General features: G+C 41.0%; 1 protein-coding gene across 4 annotated transcripts in view; it reads right to left on the bottom strand.

The window, feature by feature from the left end:
- The window catches only part of pde10a (phosphodiesterase 10A), a 53,680-nt gene that overhangs the window by 24,968 nt on the left and 12,341 nt on the right, over positions 1-16,371 (bottom strand). For 2 of the 4 annotated variants that reach the window (XM_066696751.1, XM_066696752.1), the window contains exon 2: positions 1,415-1,543. In XM_066696751.1, coding sequence (XP_066552848.1) covers positions 1,415-1,543 — 129 coding nt within the window. Of the gene's footprint in view, positions 1-1,414; positions 1,544-12,179; positions 12,837-16,371 lie in introns of those variants that run through there. The other 2 variants (XM_066696753.1, XM_066696754.1) reach the window with 2 other exon arrangements.

Below are 16,371 nucleotides of genomic sequence, written 5' to 3'. Positions count from 1 at the left end.
TCTTCTGCATTAAGCGATATCTAATCCAAACCACAAACGCAAAGGCACATATCGGGAGAGAGATGACCTCACGCAGCTCATGGATGAGTTAATGTTCTTCCATTGATTAAACGTCTCCTTAAACACTGTATATATTTGTTTTCTGTGTACATCAGACAATAAATGAGGGAACAGTTTAGTGCAGTGCGTTGAAATGCAAGATATTATTGTGTTTAACCTCTTCAAGTGGTTGAGGGTCTTTCTCCCCCCGAACCCTCAGTGACCAGCTTTTGGTGTCAATAGATTTCCTATAACCTGGCACGATTTTGGTGAATACTTCATGTGTCAGGGTCCCTTTTTTGGTCAAAATTGCAAGAGTATGGTGGCCCTGAAATATAAATAGCTTTGTTTTTGTGTTTTTCATTTTGCATTGGCGTGTTGCACTTCAGAGCCACCGTACAACGGCAAAAACCAGCCGCACATGTCATGAGAAAGAAAACAAAAATAGTTCCCTGGGAAACGGCACATTCGATTTCTCAGAGTATGATAAAGCCCACGGAAATTACAGCAAAAATGGCTGCAATGTGACGGCATTTGAGTGAAATCTGCTGCTTAATGACCGTAGGTTTTAAAACCACACTCAAAACCCAAACACTTCAATACAGAGCCGACACAGCATTCAGTCAGGATAACTTCCAGCATGTTGCCCCCCGAAGTTTCCCCCAGAGCCCATGACTGCGTCAGAGCCTTAAACACACGGCTGGAAGCCAGGGACACAAGCGCATGATGGATGGGGGCTTGTGGTGGGTCTGTTATCCACGCTGCAGTTTTCTGCCGCTGAAAGGCTACGGAGACTCCGACCAACACAAATGCGTTTAACCAGTCATAAAATCCAGCTCCTTCCGAGCATTTTGTGACGGCTGGATACCGTGGCACATAGTTATTTAGTGAGGTAAACGCGATGGGCAGATGCATAAATTAAGCCAAAGAGTGAGTTTAAAAATAGACCGCTTCAATATTAAAACACATTTCCTGGCCTCCTTCCTTTTTCTCTGTAAACTACCTAAGGGGCAGACTATTTCTGGTGGAACAAGAAAGTGTAATGGCAAATCCAAGACGTACCTGAAGTGATTGCAAACAATTCCTCGCAAGTAACATTTGGGTTGGGGCTGCAGACGTAACTTTCTGAACTTTTCTCTCTAAATAGTGTGCTTGTGGCCTAGACCAAATCAATATTATTCTGGGAAACGCAAATGGCAAACTTGCACCCTATGTAAAAGGCGCAGAAAGTGTTTTTGACAATAAACAACAGCACGATAGGGTACAAGTTTGTCATTTGTGATAAAAAGACCATAATTCTGCAACTATTATGGTTAAAGCAATGGAGAATAAATCTCACTTGTTTTGTCTCAGCCGCGTCAGTCGACAGTCTTACCTTCCTGTCTGCTGTTCTTCCTCTTCAGCCATCGGTCAACCGTTTCTGTGCTCACACTCTCAGACACAAACTCATCCAGGACCTGGGGGTGAAGGGAAAGGTAGGCCTTGACTTTTTCATCCGTCAGACCTGAAAACAACAAGACACAGCACAGGGTGAGAAGACGGGGCAACAGACTCTCCTCGCACTCATTTCAAACTTCTAAAAAGGACAGCGTTCAATTAATCTCCAAATAAATCAATCAGCATAATATTAAATATATTTTCTTAATAGTGGCCAGAACTGCATCCTGAGTTCTAGAACAAGTAATTCTACGTTGTTGCGGTGCTATTAAGCGACTGACAAACTCAATTATCAGTTGAAGGGTTTGTGAAGACAGGCTCGGAATAAAGGGCGGTTGGATTTATTTATTTTTAAAAGCGAAGGCCTGCAGATTGATTCTCTCTCGTCACTGGCTTATGATGGAATGGTTGTCTGCCTATAAAAAAAAGTGGGGGACTATAAATATTTACTCGGCTTTAATTGATGTCAGAGACTCTGCTAAAAGTCGAGTGTTGTACATCATGTGGTGACAGTGTTTAATGATCCGCTTCACGGCGCTGCCCACAGTCAGGGGCCCGGGCTGCCCGTATGTATGGGCTGGCCACTGCTGTAGCCATACATGTACTCAGGCCCGTGATAAACTATATTATAAGGGTTTTTCATGACCTAGACTGTAAGGATGCAAGTTAACCTTAGTTTTACATGTGCCACTGGTTGTTTGACTCCAATTTGTTTGTTACTCTAGATCATAAAGCTTCCAAACAGTAGACACTTTTTTAATCAATGCAAATCACCTCTCATCTGAAATACACACACAGCTCCCTTATTACAAATAAACACTCCCAGTCTAATATCAACACCGAGGGGAGGGATCGGAGTCATTAAATGAAACTGGGGGGAGAAGAAAAAGCTTCCAGCTGCCTCAGCCTCTCCTTCTAAATAAGTTTCTTGTGCAAAGCTGGGGACAACTTGATTTAAACATGAGGGACACATACCAACTCCTACTGCCAATGGAACATCTAACCTTGAAGTTTTCATGAAGATAATACAAATATTTATTAAATAACTTATTTTTCATGAGATTGCAAGACATTAAGTGACAAGAGGTTCTCTGACCGAGCATGCAGTTAAATGATAATTGTATCATCGGGTCTCAAAGGGAAAAGCCAGCCTGAGACGGTTGGTAAAGAAACGCGAGCTCGATTGCACTTAATAGGCAATTAGGTACCCGAGAGCTCACTGAATGCAGCAGTTTATTGCGTTTGTTGTTAAGCAAATAACCATTTTGTGGAGATGTCACTATGGCAAAGTGTAGCACTCATGCAACCAGTGGTTTCTGCGTTTTCCGTTGTAGAATCAAATCCATTAGATGTGGAGTGATTTACGAGGCATCCCTTTTAACATTAACAGCTTTGAGTGTGTAGAATTTAGATTGTGTACTTCTTTACTTCACTGAAACTTTAATGCCGGTTAAAACATTAAGGTCATTTTAAGAAATAGACCGTTTCTGTGGTTCGATGTTCTGTGAATATAATTTGCAAGGTAAAGGAAAGACCATTGTCTGATGTAAACGCTCAATGTCAATCGTAGCAGCCAAGGTACAAGATCGTGACTCACTGGGCCTTTCTGAAGCCCCCCACCATGTGGCCGGACTGGCCTGGGTCCGTCCCACTAACAGGGGAAGTGTCCCACCGAGAGCCATATGCACGCGATTCACAAGGGCGGATATCAGACCAGGGCTGTGCTGTGAATCCCGAAGCAAATTCAGGAAGCAAGCAGATTTCGGTCTGTGTGCCGGGCCCACACTGAACTGAGGACAGATGGACCTGCCGCCATCGCCGACGTGACACAGGATGCAGAATAAACAGGCATTTCAGCTTTGCAATGACAAAAAGGATTAAAGAAACTTGTCAAAACTGCACTAAAGGATTTGTCCTTTTGGTATTTCTTCCTGCCAAGTCATAAAATACATTTCAGCAGTGTGTGCAACAAGGTCCCCACTAGTATCCAAATAAATATGCCAATATATGCGAGATGACACAAATTCAATAAAATATGGATGGCGTACGTGGCTACTTTTCCACTGCCGGAAGGAAGTGTCGTAATGGGCAGGTGTCAAAGGTCAGAGGTCCCACTCAAAAATGGGAAAAAAAGCTGACAAGTATGTGATAGTGACAAGTACACTGACAAGTATTTATAGTGACGCAGACCGTTGCCCAGGCAGCCGACCGGAAGGCCAGGCTTTTCACTTCATAAAAAGAGCCATAAACAGTCATCACAAACTCACGGCTTGAACTGTGACTCCCACCCACTAGACCCAAAACAAACAAATCAAATAAATAGGTCACTTCTTCAGCACTTCACATATCTGTCTTCACTTTTAAAAATAGCTCGCAAAATCATAGCGGCCGATTCACATGCAAAATCATCAAAGATCTCCGGGCGTCACATGATACGGGCGAGTCTCTGCTCAGAGATGTAAGACTGCAACTCAAAGCCCCGCACTATCAGAGTCTGAGTCTGGAAAACTTCACAGTCCCTATGAATTCAGGGTATTAAAGTTGTCATTTCTTTCTGTAGGCGCCTCTTATCGGAGATTAAAAGCTTTAATGGAGAGATGTTTCCCGATGAAGCTGCCAGAAAATATTGAAAGTAATGTTCTTGATCAGATACATGTAGTCTCAGAAGGAATTCGATATGTAGTACCTAAAAATTTAAATCAAACCAGTCATGATCTATGTAAAATATTAAACATACTGATATGTAGAGCAGAGGGCAGAATATTGGCTCAATTCTGCCTCCGAGGATTTAGGACTCAATATTATTTATTTAGTCTGAATTCCCCCAACTAGACCCTTCAAGCCCCTCCAGCAGGGTCCGAAGATCTGGGTGGGGCAAATGCAACAGCACGTGGTTAACAACCCCTGTCCTAATCCCCCCCACAGTCGGGCTTCAATCCTTCAGAGACAGATACATACACCCTACTGTCCAGATAAAGACAAACTGTCCTTGGCACAACTGCACACCGTATATAGGTCAAAGTGTACAGCGCATGAAGTCCATAAGAATAACATTTTAGTTTCTCTTTTCCTTAAACAGAGACAGGCGAGTCGACCCCGATTTAGATTCAGCCTCTGGCTCGGATTCCCGATTCCTGGCTCGGCTTTGCTGAAAACCACCATGAGGGTCAGAATCGCGACCCGATCGCTCCACGCAAGTGTTGATGGTCGGCAGCAAATCTCTCTCTCACTGGCAAGTCTCCGTACTTTACATATGAAGCTTCACCCATCGCAGAGTTACGGTCATTGAACGGCATACATTTTTGTTCTTGTTAAGAGATTACAATACTAACTTTAACCTTCACAAATAAATATTAAAAAAAAACACACCTGAGAGCAAGTTAATTTAATATGTTGCCAACGTACAAAACATTGTTAATGCATCTCATAAAAAGATTTAATTCATAATTCTAGTTTTACAATTCTAAAACAGCACATGACCATGACCATCATAGCATTACACTAAAGCCATAACGAACGCACGATTAAAACAGTCTAGGACATTAAAACCAATAACAAATACAGTACGCAATGTTACCTTTTTAAGAGACGCATATTTTCAGGATCTTCAAGGTATACAATGACAACACTATTTATATTGGAGGTGTAATGCCTCTGTGTTCAGTATAGTCAAATGCTTTATAAAAGATAATCCTAAAGGGTTCATACAAATATGAAGGTTAAATCATATTTCCAACCCACCCACCAGTCACAAAATTACTAAACTGATATTTACTTCTGCTTTTCGCCACATAGAAACCGGCTGAAAAGCATTGGGTTTGTAATCTGCAACTGAGAAGCGAGTGAAAGCTTTGATTTAATCTGCTCATACATGACATATGTGCGCCTAGTGTGTCACTGAGGTGTTGCCATCGGCTTAGGATGGGAAATCAGTTTGACTTCATTGGACCATTTACACTATTAGTTCAATTGTCGTACTTCTGAGAAACAGAGTCACGTTTTCTGCACGGAGTGAAAAGCATGAGGCCGAAGACAGGAATGGGATCGTCAGACCTCTCTTCTTGCAGACGGTATTAGCTCAGTGATGTGAACTGACAGACCGATTTCAGCATGAAGATCTGTGGACAATCAAGCCCTGTACAACATATGCACCACTCAGGCCCCCGATCTAGGCAGCGCGTTCAGCAACTAAATCAACCAGAATAGCTCACTGTGTACAACGTGTGTGTTTCGCGTGCGGTGTTGTGGCTTTTGCACATCGTTGGGTCGTCCTCAGTAAACTCAACACGGTTTGTAGCCTCAACATCCCAGAATGAATGGAAACTTTGTTGATTGTGAGTAAGTACTAAAAACTGAAATACATAGAAATAAAATCACTCACATTGGCCTTTTAAAATTTAACAATTTAAAAACTTCTTAACATGATACAAAAACCATATATTTCACGGCACACTTAAGGGTAGGCTGCTATAAACATTTCCTCAGTGACGTTTTACACACACATTCACCAGAGAGTAAATGACAGAGCATATTATTTTTGGGATATGGACAAATATTATGACTTTAAAAAAGTACAATACATTTTTCTGGTAAAAATAAACTTTAAAAATGTGTTATGAATTCTTAAAAAATATTTAAATTCTCTCTTCTTAGAGGGTGACCAACTACTAAACTGACCAGACAAACAAAATCTAAACCGGGTCACTGTCATGAACCCAGAACCCTGAGAAAAAATGAATTATTTTTTATCTTCTATTCTGGAAAAAAAAAAGGCATACATGTAGTGTTGATCTTGACACGCCGCTCTCTGGCCGTGTGTTCAGGAACTCATTAATAAACGGGTGTCAGGTCACCTCGTAAAATGTTAGACGCAGCAGATGAAACTGGCTCCTTCCACTACAGAAAGGAAAAGCCTGGTAAAGAGTTTTCATTAAGACGGTGGCGTTGTTTACATCAATGGCTTGATTAGTAAAACCCAGTAGCTGAAGAACATGACTAGTAATGGTGGGTTGTGTTTTTTTTTTTTTTTTTCTGGCACACACGCAGAGACAGCAATAGTGAACAGAGCCATCAAAATACAGTAAATACAATTCAAATCGATATGCATTTCCCACAAGGAACTTCATGTGCGAATTATGCAAGGTATAGAATGTCTCGCATGACATAACATGAGCCTATTCAACACAAAAATGTACAAAAAGTGCGACCAGTCATAAGTAAATGCATTTGAAACAAAACCATAAGAAGTTGAGAAGAGATTCAAAGTTCAGAAGCCGCAACAGAGCTTGTTGTGGCCTTTTTGTCAGCTTTTTGGCTCCTCAGATCTCCATGATTAAGATCTATAGGTTGTGTGTACGTTTCCCTCAACACACACACACTGGATGCACACTGTTGTACTGAAAAGCTTCCCCTAAATCACAGGAGGGGCCGACAGTCTTCTGAGCATCACAACCGTGACTTTAAATAAGCGTCTGCACTGGGTTCAAAATATGTGTTTGACAAAGCTCATTAGCATGCAAAAATAAAAATTGGGCATAAAACAGGTTTAGCATAACATACCTGTACTATAAACATGGATATCATAGAACGTAGCTTTTTAATATAACAGTTTGGAACATGAAACTATTTAAAAGTTATGTCATTATATTATACCATATTTTTGGTGATGTATCTGGTATAGACCTGTAATGCCTCTGTAGCAGGGTTGTGTGTGTGTGTGTGTGTGTGTGTGTGTGTGTATTCTGTGTCACTGAGAAGGGATACCTTTTACCTGAAAAGACAATCTTGCTGGAAACAGTGGGACTGTGCACAAATTATGAATATCATTCCCGTCATTCTTAAATTGTACGGTCTTGCTTTTTTCTTCTTGAACACATTTAAAATATTAACAACAATAGTGTGACTGAAGAAAATGCCTTTTATACATAAAATATGGCTACAGTAGAGATCTGACTGCAAAAACAAAAAGCCCATATGGAGAAAAGATTTGGTCTCCGAGCAAGCCTGTCTCGAGACACTCGCACACAATCCCGCACTTCATTTCCTCAGACAGCGCTCTTTATTGGTCCAGTGTGTGGATATAGAGAGCAGCACTGTCCTTAATTATCATTTCACTGTTCTTTAAAAGCAAACTCTTGTAAAAATCTTGTAAAGATACTTAAGGAGTGTCCCGAAAACACATTAAAGGAAATGCACTGCACGTCTTTTGTGCTTCTTTTAAATACATTTGGGGAAAAAAAAGGAGTATAAAGGACAGTGGCTGTTTTAAACTGAGACGCACTGGTGCTATAAAGCCCTTTTTAATAAAATCCACTCTTTCGAGCTGAACTTTATTTGGCTCGGTGTCAAGGGCAGGCTGCCAAGGCACTACTTTTCAGTTGTCTGACATCAGGAGAGGGTTGTGTGCGTCAGCAAGTTCACTTGGGACTCCCTGGCAAGGAGCTGAAGACCATGTGTTTCTTATCTTATCTATAGGAGGGTTTAAGCGCTTTTGAACACCGCAGTGCGAAAGTATACAGCATGGGGGCATCGGAGGCGAGACCCCACTGGGACCGCTGCAGGTCACCAGCTCGGAAAGTTGCTCTCTGCGTTATTTGCTCTGTATGGAAGTAAACCGACATATGGCCATATACGTCAACGCTTGTCAAGGTTCATATACATTTCTTGCAAAATAAACAAGCCCTTTTCTGGCCCGACTTCCTGCTCTGCTCTCGCTCAGATTTCAACTTTAATGGGCAGTTTGAATTAGGAGTCTGAAATTAATCTACAGCCTCATGGCTATCATGACCTGCTTTAGGTTTATGAAGTTTCTAATTCAGTCAATTACAGGGGAATACAAAGCAGTGCAGACCAAATATTATATCAAATTCAAAGTTTGTATTTGAATTCATAATAATAAATCATTTTTCAACCCTTATCATGTGTAGCTAGGTGTTGTCAGTCTCAGCACACATTTCCAGGAATGTAATTTGCATTATTTCCACAGTCACAATCCCTCACATGATATGTAAGGAGTAAAAGCTAAAAAAGGAAACCTGAGATCTAGATAAGGCACGATCTAATCCAACAGGTAAACACTTTTGCACTTGCTGACTATTTCCATTTCCCTACACTCCTTAGCTTTGAAGAACTTGCATGTTTCACTTCTTGGGAACCAAACAACCTAATCAGGTCTATATAAAAACATCAAATTGTTTTTTGTTTTTTTCCAGTTTTTCATATTGTGAAAGATCTTAAACATCCAAATCGGCCGTTATTGTAGGATTTACAAGGAGCCAAACCCCTAGATAACATCCAGCATCTTTATTCTGAACTGATATTGCATTGCAGGACTGATTGAAGATTGCTAGACTATGTATTTGCAACCCACCTTCACCCCCAAAAACAAAAACCTAAACATTGAACAATCCTCGGTTTGCTGTCAGTAAAATCCACACACTGTCACTAGGTTTACTCACACTGACCCCAATTCATGTCAGATCATATATGGTTTTATCAGAGCTCTCATAATTGCTGCAGCAGGTTTCCTATTATGTCAAAACGATGTTAATTAAGGAAAAGAAACCTAGACAGGAAGTCCTGAACACGATGCGAAGTGGAGGGGCACTGATCCATCATTTCCCTTCTAACAGTGGTGCCCTGTTCGTGTAGTTCAGTACTTCCTAAATATCAAACACAGTCTGTCGGATCACATTGCTGGTGACCCGGGTTGACTTAACTGGCTAATCTCTACTGCGGTGCACAAGAACTCTGGGGCTACAGGAGAAAAATCGGGTTTTGGTTTTCGTTTGTGAATGACTTTGACCGTTTCATTTAGTTTTACCTTCATTTATACATTTCAGAATAGCGGAAAAAATGCCGAGTGGCTGACTGGCGGATAAAATGTTTAAATTGATATGCAATAGAAAAAAATCCTAAGGCAGTCGATTACTAATAGGGCAACACGTTTGTTCACACCATCAGGAAGCACCGACTGACAGATGTTTAAAACAGGGGGAATGATGACAGTACCAGAAGAGGGCTTGTCTTCACCTCCTGGATCAGATCTCGCTCCTGCGGTGACTGTAAATGCTTACAGTGTTTATTTATGAAGACCTTGTGTTGACCCATCCTGGCATGTGACACCGAAGGCCCAAACATTGCATAGTAAAATTCACTCGGCAGTGGGGACAGACTCAAGGTTTCACATCTGGCATTCCAGTGCAGAACCTCGGCCCAGATTTATACCGAGATCGAGGCCTAAACGACTTTAAGACAAGTCAAAATTACAAAACTAACAAAGTATGTTTTTTTTACAATTGGAAAAACAAGGTCAAAAGGCAGTATGAGGGGCAGGGGGGTGAATAAATAAAGTTCACGCAACAAATTGGATTTCTTGGTTTGGTTTCTGTAACAAACCATGACTGAAACAGAAGGGTTTCCACAGATTGTTGGGCACTTGGAAAACATAACATCACTTCAACTGTCTTTTCGGACAAAACCCAAAAGCACATCTTTACCACACACTGTAGGCTACAAGGCTGCGTAAAATCGGATCACTCAACCGCTAATGTATATTGAGAAACAATTTCCTGATAGTAGGGACTATTTCTTGTTCAGATATTTCACGTGTATAAAGCCACTCTTATTGTTCGTGTTCAGTGCTTGTATAATTCCATAATTTATACATGATGACGTTTATTGAAGTTATCACTGCAATTTACATAGTCCTGTTGACCTGTCACTTCAGACCTGCAAGAACTACTCTCTCAATCCGACATTTGCAAACAGGGTTACAGAGCTACACAGCAAGGCTTGGAGACTCAGAAACACAAACTGCACATGGTTTTCAGCGTCAGAAATAATTACAGAACAAGAATCTTTACCTTTAAATTTCAAAAAGGATTTCAACACACATGTAAAGGAAATATATTTATGTTCATGGTGTGCATCAGACATTCACGCCTCTGTGGTATTGAGCTACAACTGAGAATACTTTGTAATTCATTCAATTGTTGCTCACTTGTTCCACTTTTACAATCCTGGGGAATTCAGACTATACGTGTTTAAACCTTTGGATGCTTCACAACATCAGACTAAGACTTAAACGTTCTGCCTTCCAAGAAAGAAAAAATGGCGATTCCTAAATACAGTCCAGATAATACTGGAAACTAATGTAGTTTGCTGCCAAAAACTGGCAAATTCCCCATCATTGTCTATATCCCTTACAACCCTAGCTCTGGCTTTTTGTTGAGCTCCAGAGACTTCCAAGATAAGCGCCGTGTCATGCAGTGGTTGTGCATGTGGGATTATTAAAAAAAAATGTGTCACGCACAAAAATATGAATTTGTATTTCAACAAAGCCAAACGCACACAAAATAGTTCACAGAAATATAAAACTTAAGTTGCAAAATTGTTTTTCACAGCATAAGGTTGTCACATTTACAGACAGACACTGTCCTTTGCTGGATTCAAAACTGTGACATGAAAAGACAATATTACAACAATAAATAGACTAAGGGGTTAAAGAGAACGGTGCCCAACCAGTACTGCAAGTACCTTTTATTTAAGCTATTAAATGTTTAAGATAAAAATAAATGGGTTAAAAACGTGGCTGTGTGGCTGTGCGTCCACAATTATTCTAGGAGGAATTTATAACTGCATCATTCTGACCCAGAGAAGACATTTATAGCATTTATAGTGTCCTGGCTGCAGACACACCCTTTGTTTATAATAAACATTGGAAACACAATAGTGTTTGGGCACTATTAAATCACATCTCATAAAGGTTTATTAAATCGGTTATAAATTTAATTAATGGTTCCTAACTGTTTTATAAACTATTCACCAGTCATTTATATAATGAAACAAAGTGTTACCAATTGAAGTCCAGTTCTGCAGCAGCATATGGCTTCCCACCTAACTGATTATCAAATACACAATGTCCATTTCTTAGTCCCATAGTATATGGATCTTCTACCAATAAGACATTAAGAAAAGTAGTATTTAAGCAATGGAACAATATGCTTCCAACCCTGTCTTTGAACCCTTCATGTTAAATGCATTTCCACTGCCTTCCTTTCTAGAGGGAATCAGACCCCTAACTAAAGAAGTAGAGGGGTTTACTCAGGGTTACACACAGACTACACTGACTTGTGTTAAGCAGGAATTAAAAAGGTGTTTGCAGGAGAAGAAATAAGAAAAACATGAATCAGAACCTAAACTGCATGTCAAGCCACGGTTTCAATCTTGCTGGACTTGTCAGACCCCTCATGGCAGGCGCGGTGCACAATCCGGGATGTCCAGCGCCGGTTTCACGCCAGCTGACGTCCACACGGTCCGAAACGCAAACCGCACCGCTGCATGTTGTCTTAAATACACGTCCTCCTATACGGGACATCATACAGGTGCACATAATCGCAAACGGGCTGGAGTGTACTCGGAGTCTCAATGAGACCCGGTGCTCGGCTACATTGCTGGTTTTAAAAAGTAACTATTCTGCAAAGTTGTGGTGGAGAGCGATTCAAAGTAACGGAGTAATGCAACTGAAACCTGACCAAGCGCAGCACAATGAATGAATCAGGACTCATAAAGCAGCAAGAGCACAGAGATGCATCAACGTGCACAAATAACGCAATATATTACTGGACAACTTCAGAAACTCAAGCCTGTCGGAGGACGCGTTAGAGAAATGCAGCATCCAGCTGCACAACAGAAACACCTACTTGTGCCCAAAAAACAGTCCGTAAACCTCCGAAAGCAGCCGGACGCAGGTGGACCATCTTCCATGTCGGAGTCCCGAGGCGCACCGGGGCAGGCGAGGGAGAGACTCCCGGGACCGGCGGTCCAGCGGTGCACACCGTGCGGCGGGGCTCCGGCTGGAGGAAGCCGGGGCTGGAGCCGGGGAGAGCGGGGAGGGCGAGAGCAGTCCGCCGCCGCCGCCGCCGCCGCCCGCCTCGCTGTCGCTGCAGCCGCGCAAGTGAGCCCGGAGACGGCGAGGAGGGGAGCCGGGAGGCGTGTGGAGAGACACAGAGATGCGGCTTCTTCCCCGGCTGCTGCTGCTGCCAAGTGAGGGGAGCTACATGCCCGTCCGCGTCCAGAGACCCAGGGCTGCGAGTGCGGCTGCGGATGCTGCGCCCCGCAGTCAGGGGGGCTGGGGGCGGGATGAGAGCGGTTTCTCGGGGTTGGACAGCCTCCCCTTTTATAGCATCGTCGGCAGGACGTGAGACGCGTCGGGGAATTATAATATGAGAAGAAGTAGAAGAAAGGAGGGAGGAACCACCGAGGCCATTATAATCCCGAGAGTTTGCAATACAAGAGCAGAGGGAGAGAAGCCTGCTGTATCTTCTACATTTCCACTACTCTGGCCCATCTCCCGGGGCTCATTTTGCGCTTTTGCTCCTTTTGGTGCTTTGTATTTGATGCGGCCAGAACCGCCGCAGAGGACCCGCCCACTGCCGGACCAGCTGCACAAACCACGCACACACACACATAAACACACCACTCACGACATAAAGCAGCGTTTCATCTTATCACGACAGATGCAACACGAATCCGCCATATTCCCATCAGATCTATCCAAGATGTACAATGGGAATATAGGTCGCGTTCGCGTAGCGCCGGTTTCCGCAGATCTGCCTTCTCCGCCAATGGGATGCGAGGGATTGTGCAGACAGAACACTGCGCTACACGAAGCGACCAATAAGAGAGCGCAGCCCACGCCACTGCGCAGCCCGGTGATGTTAAAGCCACAGTGCGGCGCTGCAGCGGCTCCTCCAGTGAAAAGACGCACTGAAGCCGGGGGTCCCGATCTGAGCCCCGAAAGCAGGGTTACATCACTGACACAGCAACATTTACAGCCGTTATTGTCTGATGTACATGATACATACATAATAATAATAATAATAATAATAATAATAATAATAATAATAATAATAATAATATGGTGTTCCTTCAGTGTGTGTTTTTCATGATTAATAGTTTTAGGAGTATTTAAGGCGCAGGACACACACTTGTTGTCATTTAAGTGTGACTGATATTTTGATGGCATCTATATTTTTATGTTCCAACGTCTCTGAGCAAAAGCTGTATGAATGTAGCCTGTATATGATTTAATACAAACACGCGAAATATAGTGTGTCACAATTCTGCATGTAATGATGTGTGTGTGTGCGTGTGGTGGGGGAAGGGGAATGTATTTGTAGGGACACAACAGAGGTTATGTACATAAAACAGTTGTCTATACGAGTGATTTTCAACACATTAACCTTTAAAATGATCCATGGATAATAAATACACTATAGCTGACAATTGATGGGGATTATACATATAACCGACATATACACATATATCTATGTGATTTTATCTGCCTGTTTCCTTCTCTCACATAGATATACACACATAATTATATGTTACATATTACATATTAAATATATGTATGTATACTGCAAAAACTAGGATTAAACCCATCATGTTTTGAAGACCGTTGGGCTTAGATATTATGCCCCATTATAAGCAGAATTTGGTTAGCATTTACATCTTATCTTTTAGATAGCATGCCAACAATATTGTTCAAACAATATTTAACTCAGCCACGTTGTTTCTTGTTTTTCTTTTCGTTTTTTTAATAACCAACTGGAATATTACTCTGAGATTCAGACCACTAGATTATTCAAATAAACCATTTTAGTACCGCATCTGTATTACTCTAAATAAAATACATGCCGATTTGCAAAATGTGCAGAACAAGAAGCTGGTTGCAAACTCCCTTCCAAAACCTCATTGGTTTCACTTAATAATCTGTTTGCAAATTGAATCACGTATCATCCCTCTACACCCAAAATTTAAAAAGCATTTTAGAAAACCATTCTGTGTTCAAACAGCATGAAGCGTTTTGTTATTGTTAGATTTTAATACCGAGATCGCGTTGTCTTTATCCTTAATATATGTCGGCATATTTCATAATATGAATAAATAATAATAATCAGTGACATCAAATCTGTATTCCCCTCGATTCAAATGATCATAGACATGGAAAAAATAAATAGTTACATTAATGCTTTATTCTTAAATTTAAGTAGACAGGCATATCTTTTAAATGAGTGGATATTTATTAATATAAACATTTATACTAATATGTATGCTAAAACTAGAATTCCTACATACGATAATAATAATAATAAAAACACAAATATTAACAACTATAATAATAATAGTATTAGTATTAGTAGTACTAGGTAGTAGCAGTATTGCGTCACTATATAATCTCTGCAAAGTCTGATATAGATAAGATTACATATTTGCCATGGTAGTAATATAACCGCAGCCACAGTATAAAGTAATACACTGGATATATTGTGCAATTGCCTCAGTTTTATGTTAATATTTTTTGTTAATACACACACAGAGCACATTTATAGAAAAGCACAATATTCTCACAGGGCTGCAGCTTTGACATTTTGTAATGATAGTAGAAAGATTTCTGCAAGTTTTCCTTCTTTTCTTTTTTTCCTGCGGGGTTTATACAAAGGAAGTCCTGTATTATTTTGACGTTTCACTGACGTCTTTCGGGCCCCACACAGTTTCCAACCCATTAGAAATATTTCAGCCTGGATCTGTAACCAGCATTCAGCCACAGATCAGAGCTGCAGAATGGGCTCGTTTTATTCTTGGAGGCTAAAGTGATATTGTAATGCTGCAGGAAAAGGGATCTGTATTTAATATAAGTGACTGCATGGCAAAGAGCAGCCCGTGGAAACTTCCTAACCAAGGACAGGTACCTCAGGTAAAATAAGCCGCTTCTCTCACCTTACTCGGGATGCAATCGCATCTCTTAATTAAATAGGCTGTATTCAATTTTATCTCATGCCAGCAAGGGAGGAAAAGGACTTAAAAGTTGACCAGAGTTCATTTGAATGGTAATTTTGATTTATCCGTGGTATTTCAGCTGGCACTAAACAAATAAACAAATAACCTACCCGTGGCGTTTTAACTAGGACATATATCTCATGATCTGTTTTCAAATCAACAAATAACAGTCATGTTTTGTTAACACTGCGAAGAATGATGCACACTGTACCTGTGCTGGGTGTGTTTCTTATTTATTGAACCCACAGTCCCTGTTTGAACATCACATCCAGCTGTTTCCAACATCTGTGTGTGTGGTCTTTACTCGTCGCATTTCCCTGCTGCTGTGTCGTACTTTGCTGCTCTTCTATCGTTATATAACATAATGGCACAGTGGTTCACTATCTTCAGTGTGGTTTAGCACGATAGACTTCAACAAACTCGTGTCTGTATTGCTGGTCTAGCATGCAAATTGAAGTTCTTTTGCGGAGATGCAATGAAAAGTATTTATTAAAACGTTTGTTCTGTATCATCGTGTGTTTTTTTATTCTTTTTTTTTTTGAGGAAGTAGCTCAAATAGAATATTGTTTGTTAGTGTTGCAGATAAACTTCCAAACACAACAGATTAAACTGATATTTTACAGTCCCTGTTTACTTCGGTTATGTTTACGCCTTTTACGTAGAATGTAACGGTTTATGCGCAACAAGTGTAAAACTTTACAATGCGGCCGTGTATGATCTGTTCATTGCTATACATCATGTGGCTTCTTAATTCACACATCAACAACAACAACAATATTAATATGTATTGCATCAGACTGCCTTTAAGTACACACTTCATTATGATTAATAAGACTACTGAAATATTGTGTCGATCATCCTTGTAAATCGTGCAGTATAGGCTAGGCTACACAACCATTTCAATTTTTCAATCTGTTAAAATCTGTATCCCTCCTTATGTTTCTTTGGACACAAAATAAGTAAATAATAAAAAAATAAGCAGCTAAGAGACTGCTTAGCCCTTTCCAGCATCTTTATTTAGCAGTGCCTGTGAAATCCATGTTGCCCATG

Source organism: Amia ocellicauda, chromosome 23 (assembly GCF_036373705.1).
Source record: "Amia ocellicauda isolate fAmiCal2 chromosome 23, fAmiCal2.hap1, whole genome shotgun sequence".
Taxonomy (NCBI): domain Eukaryota; kingdom Metazoa; phylum Chordata; class Actinopteri; order Amiiformes; family Amiidae; genus Amia; species Amia ocellicauda.
Note: the sequence above shows the minus strand (reverse complement) of the source record. Positions and strands in the feature narration are given on the sequence as shown.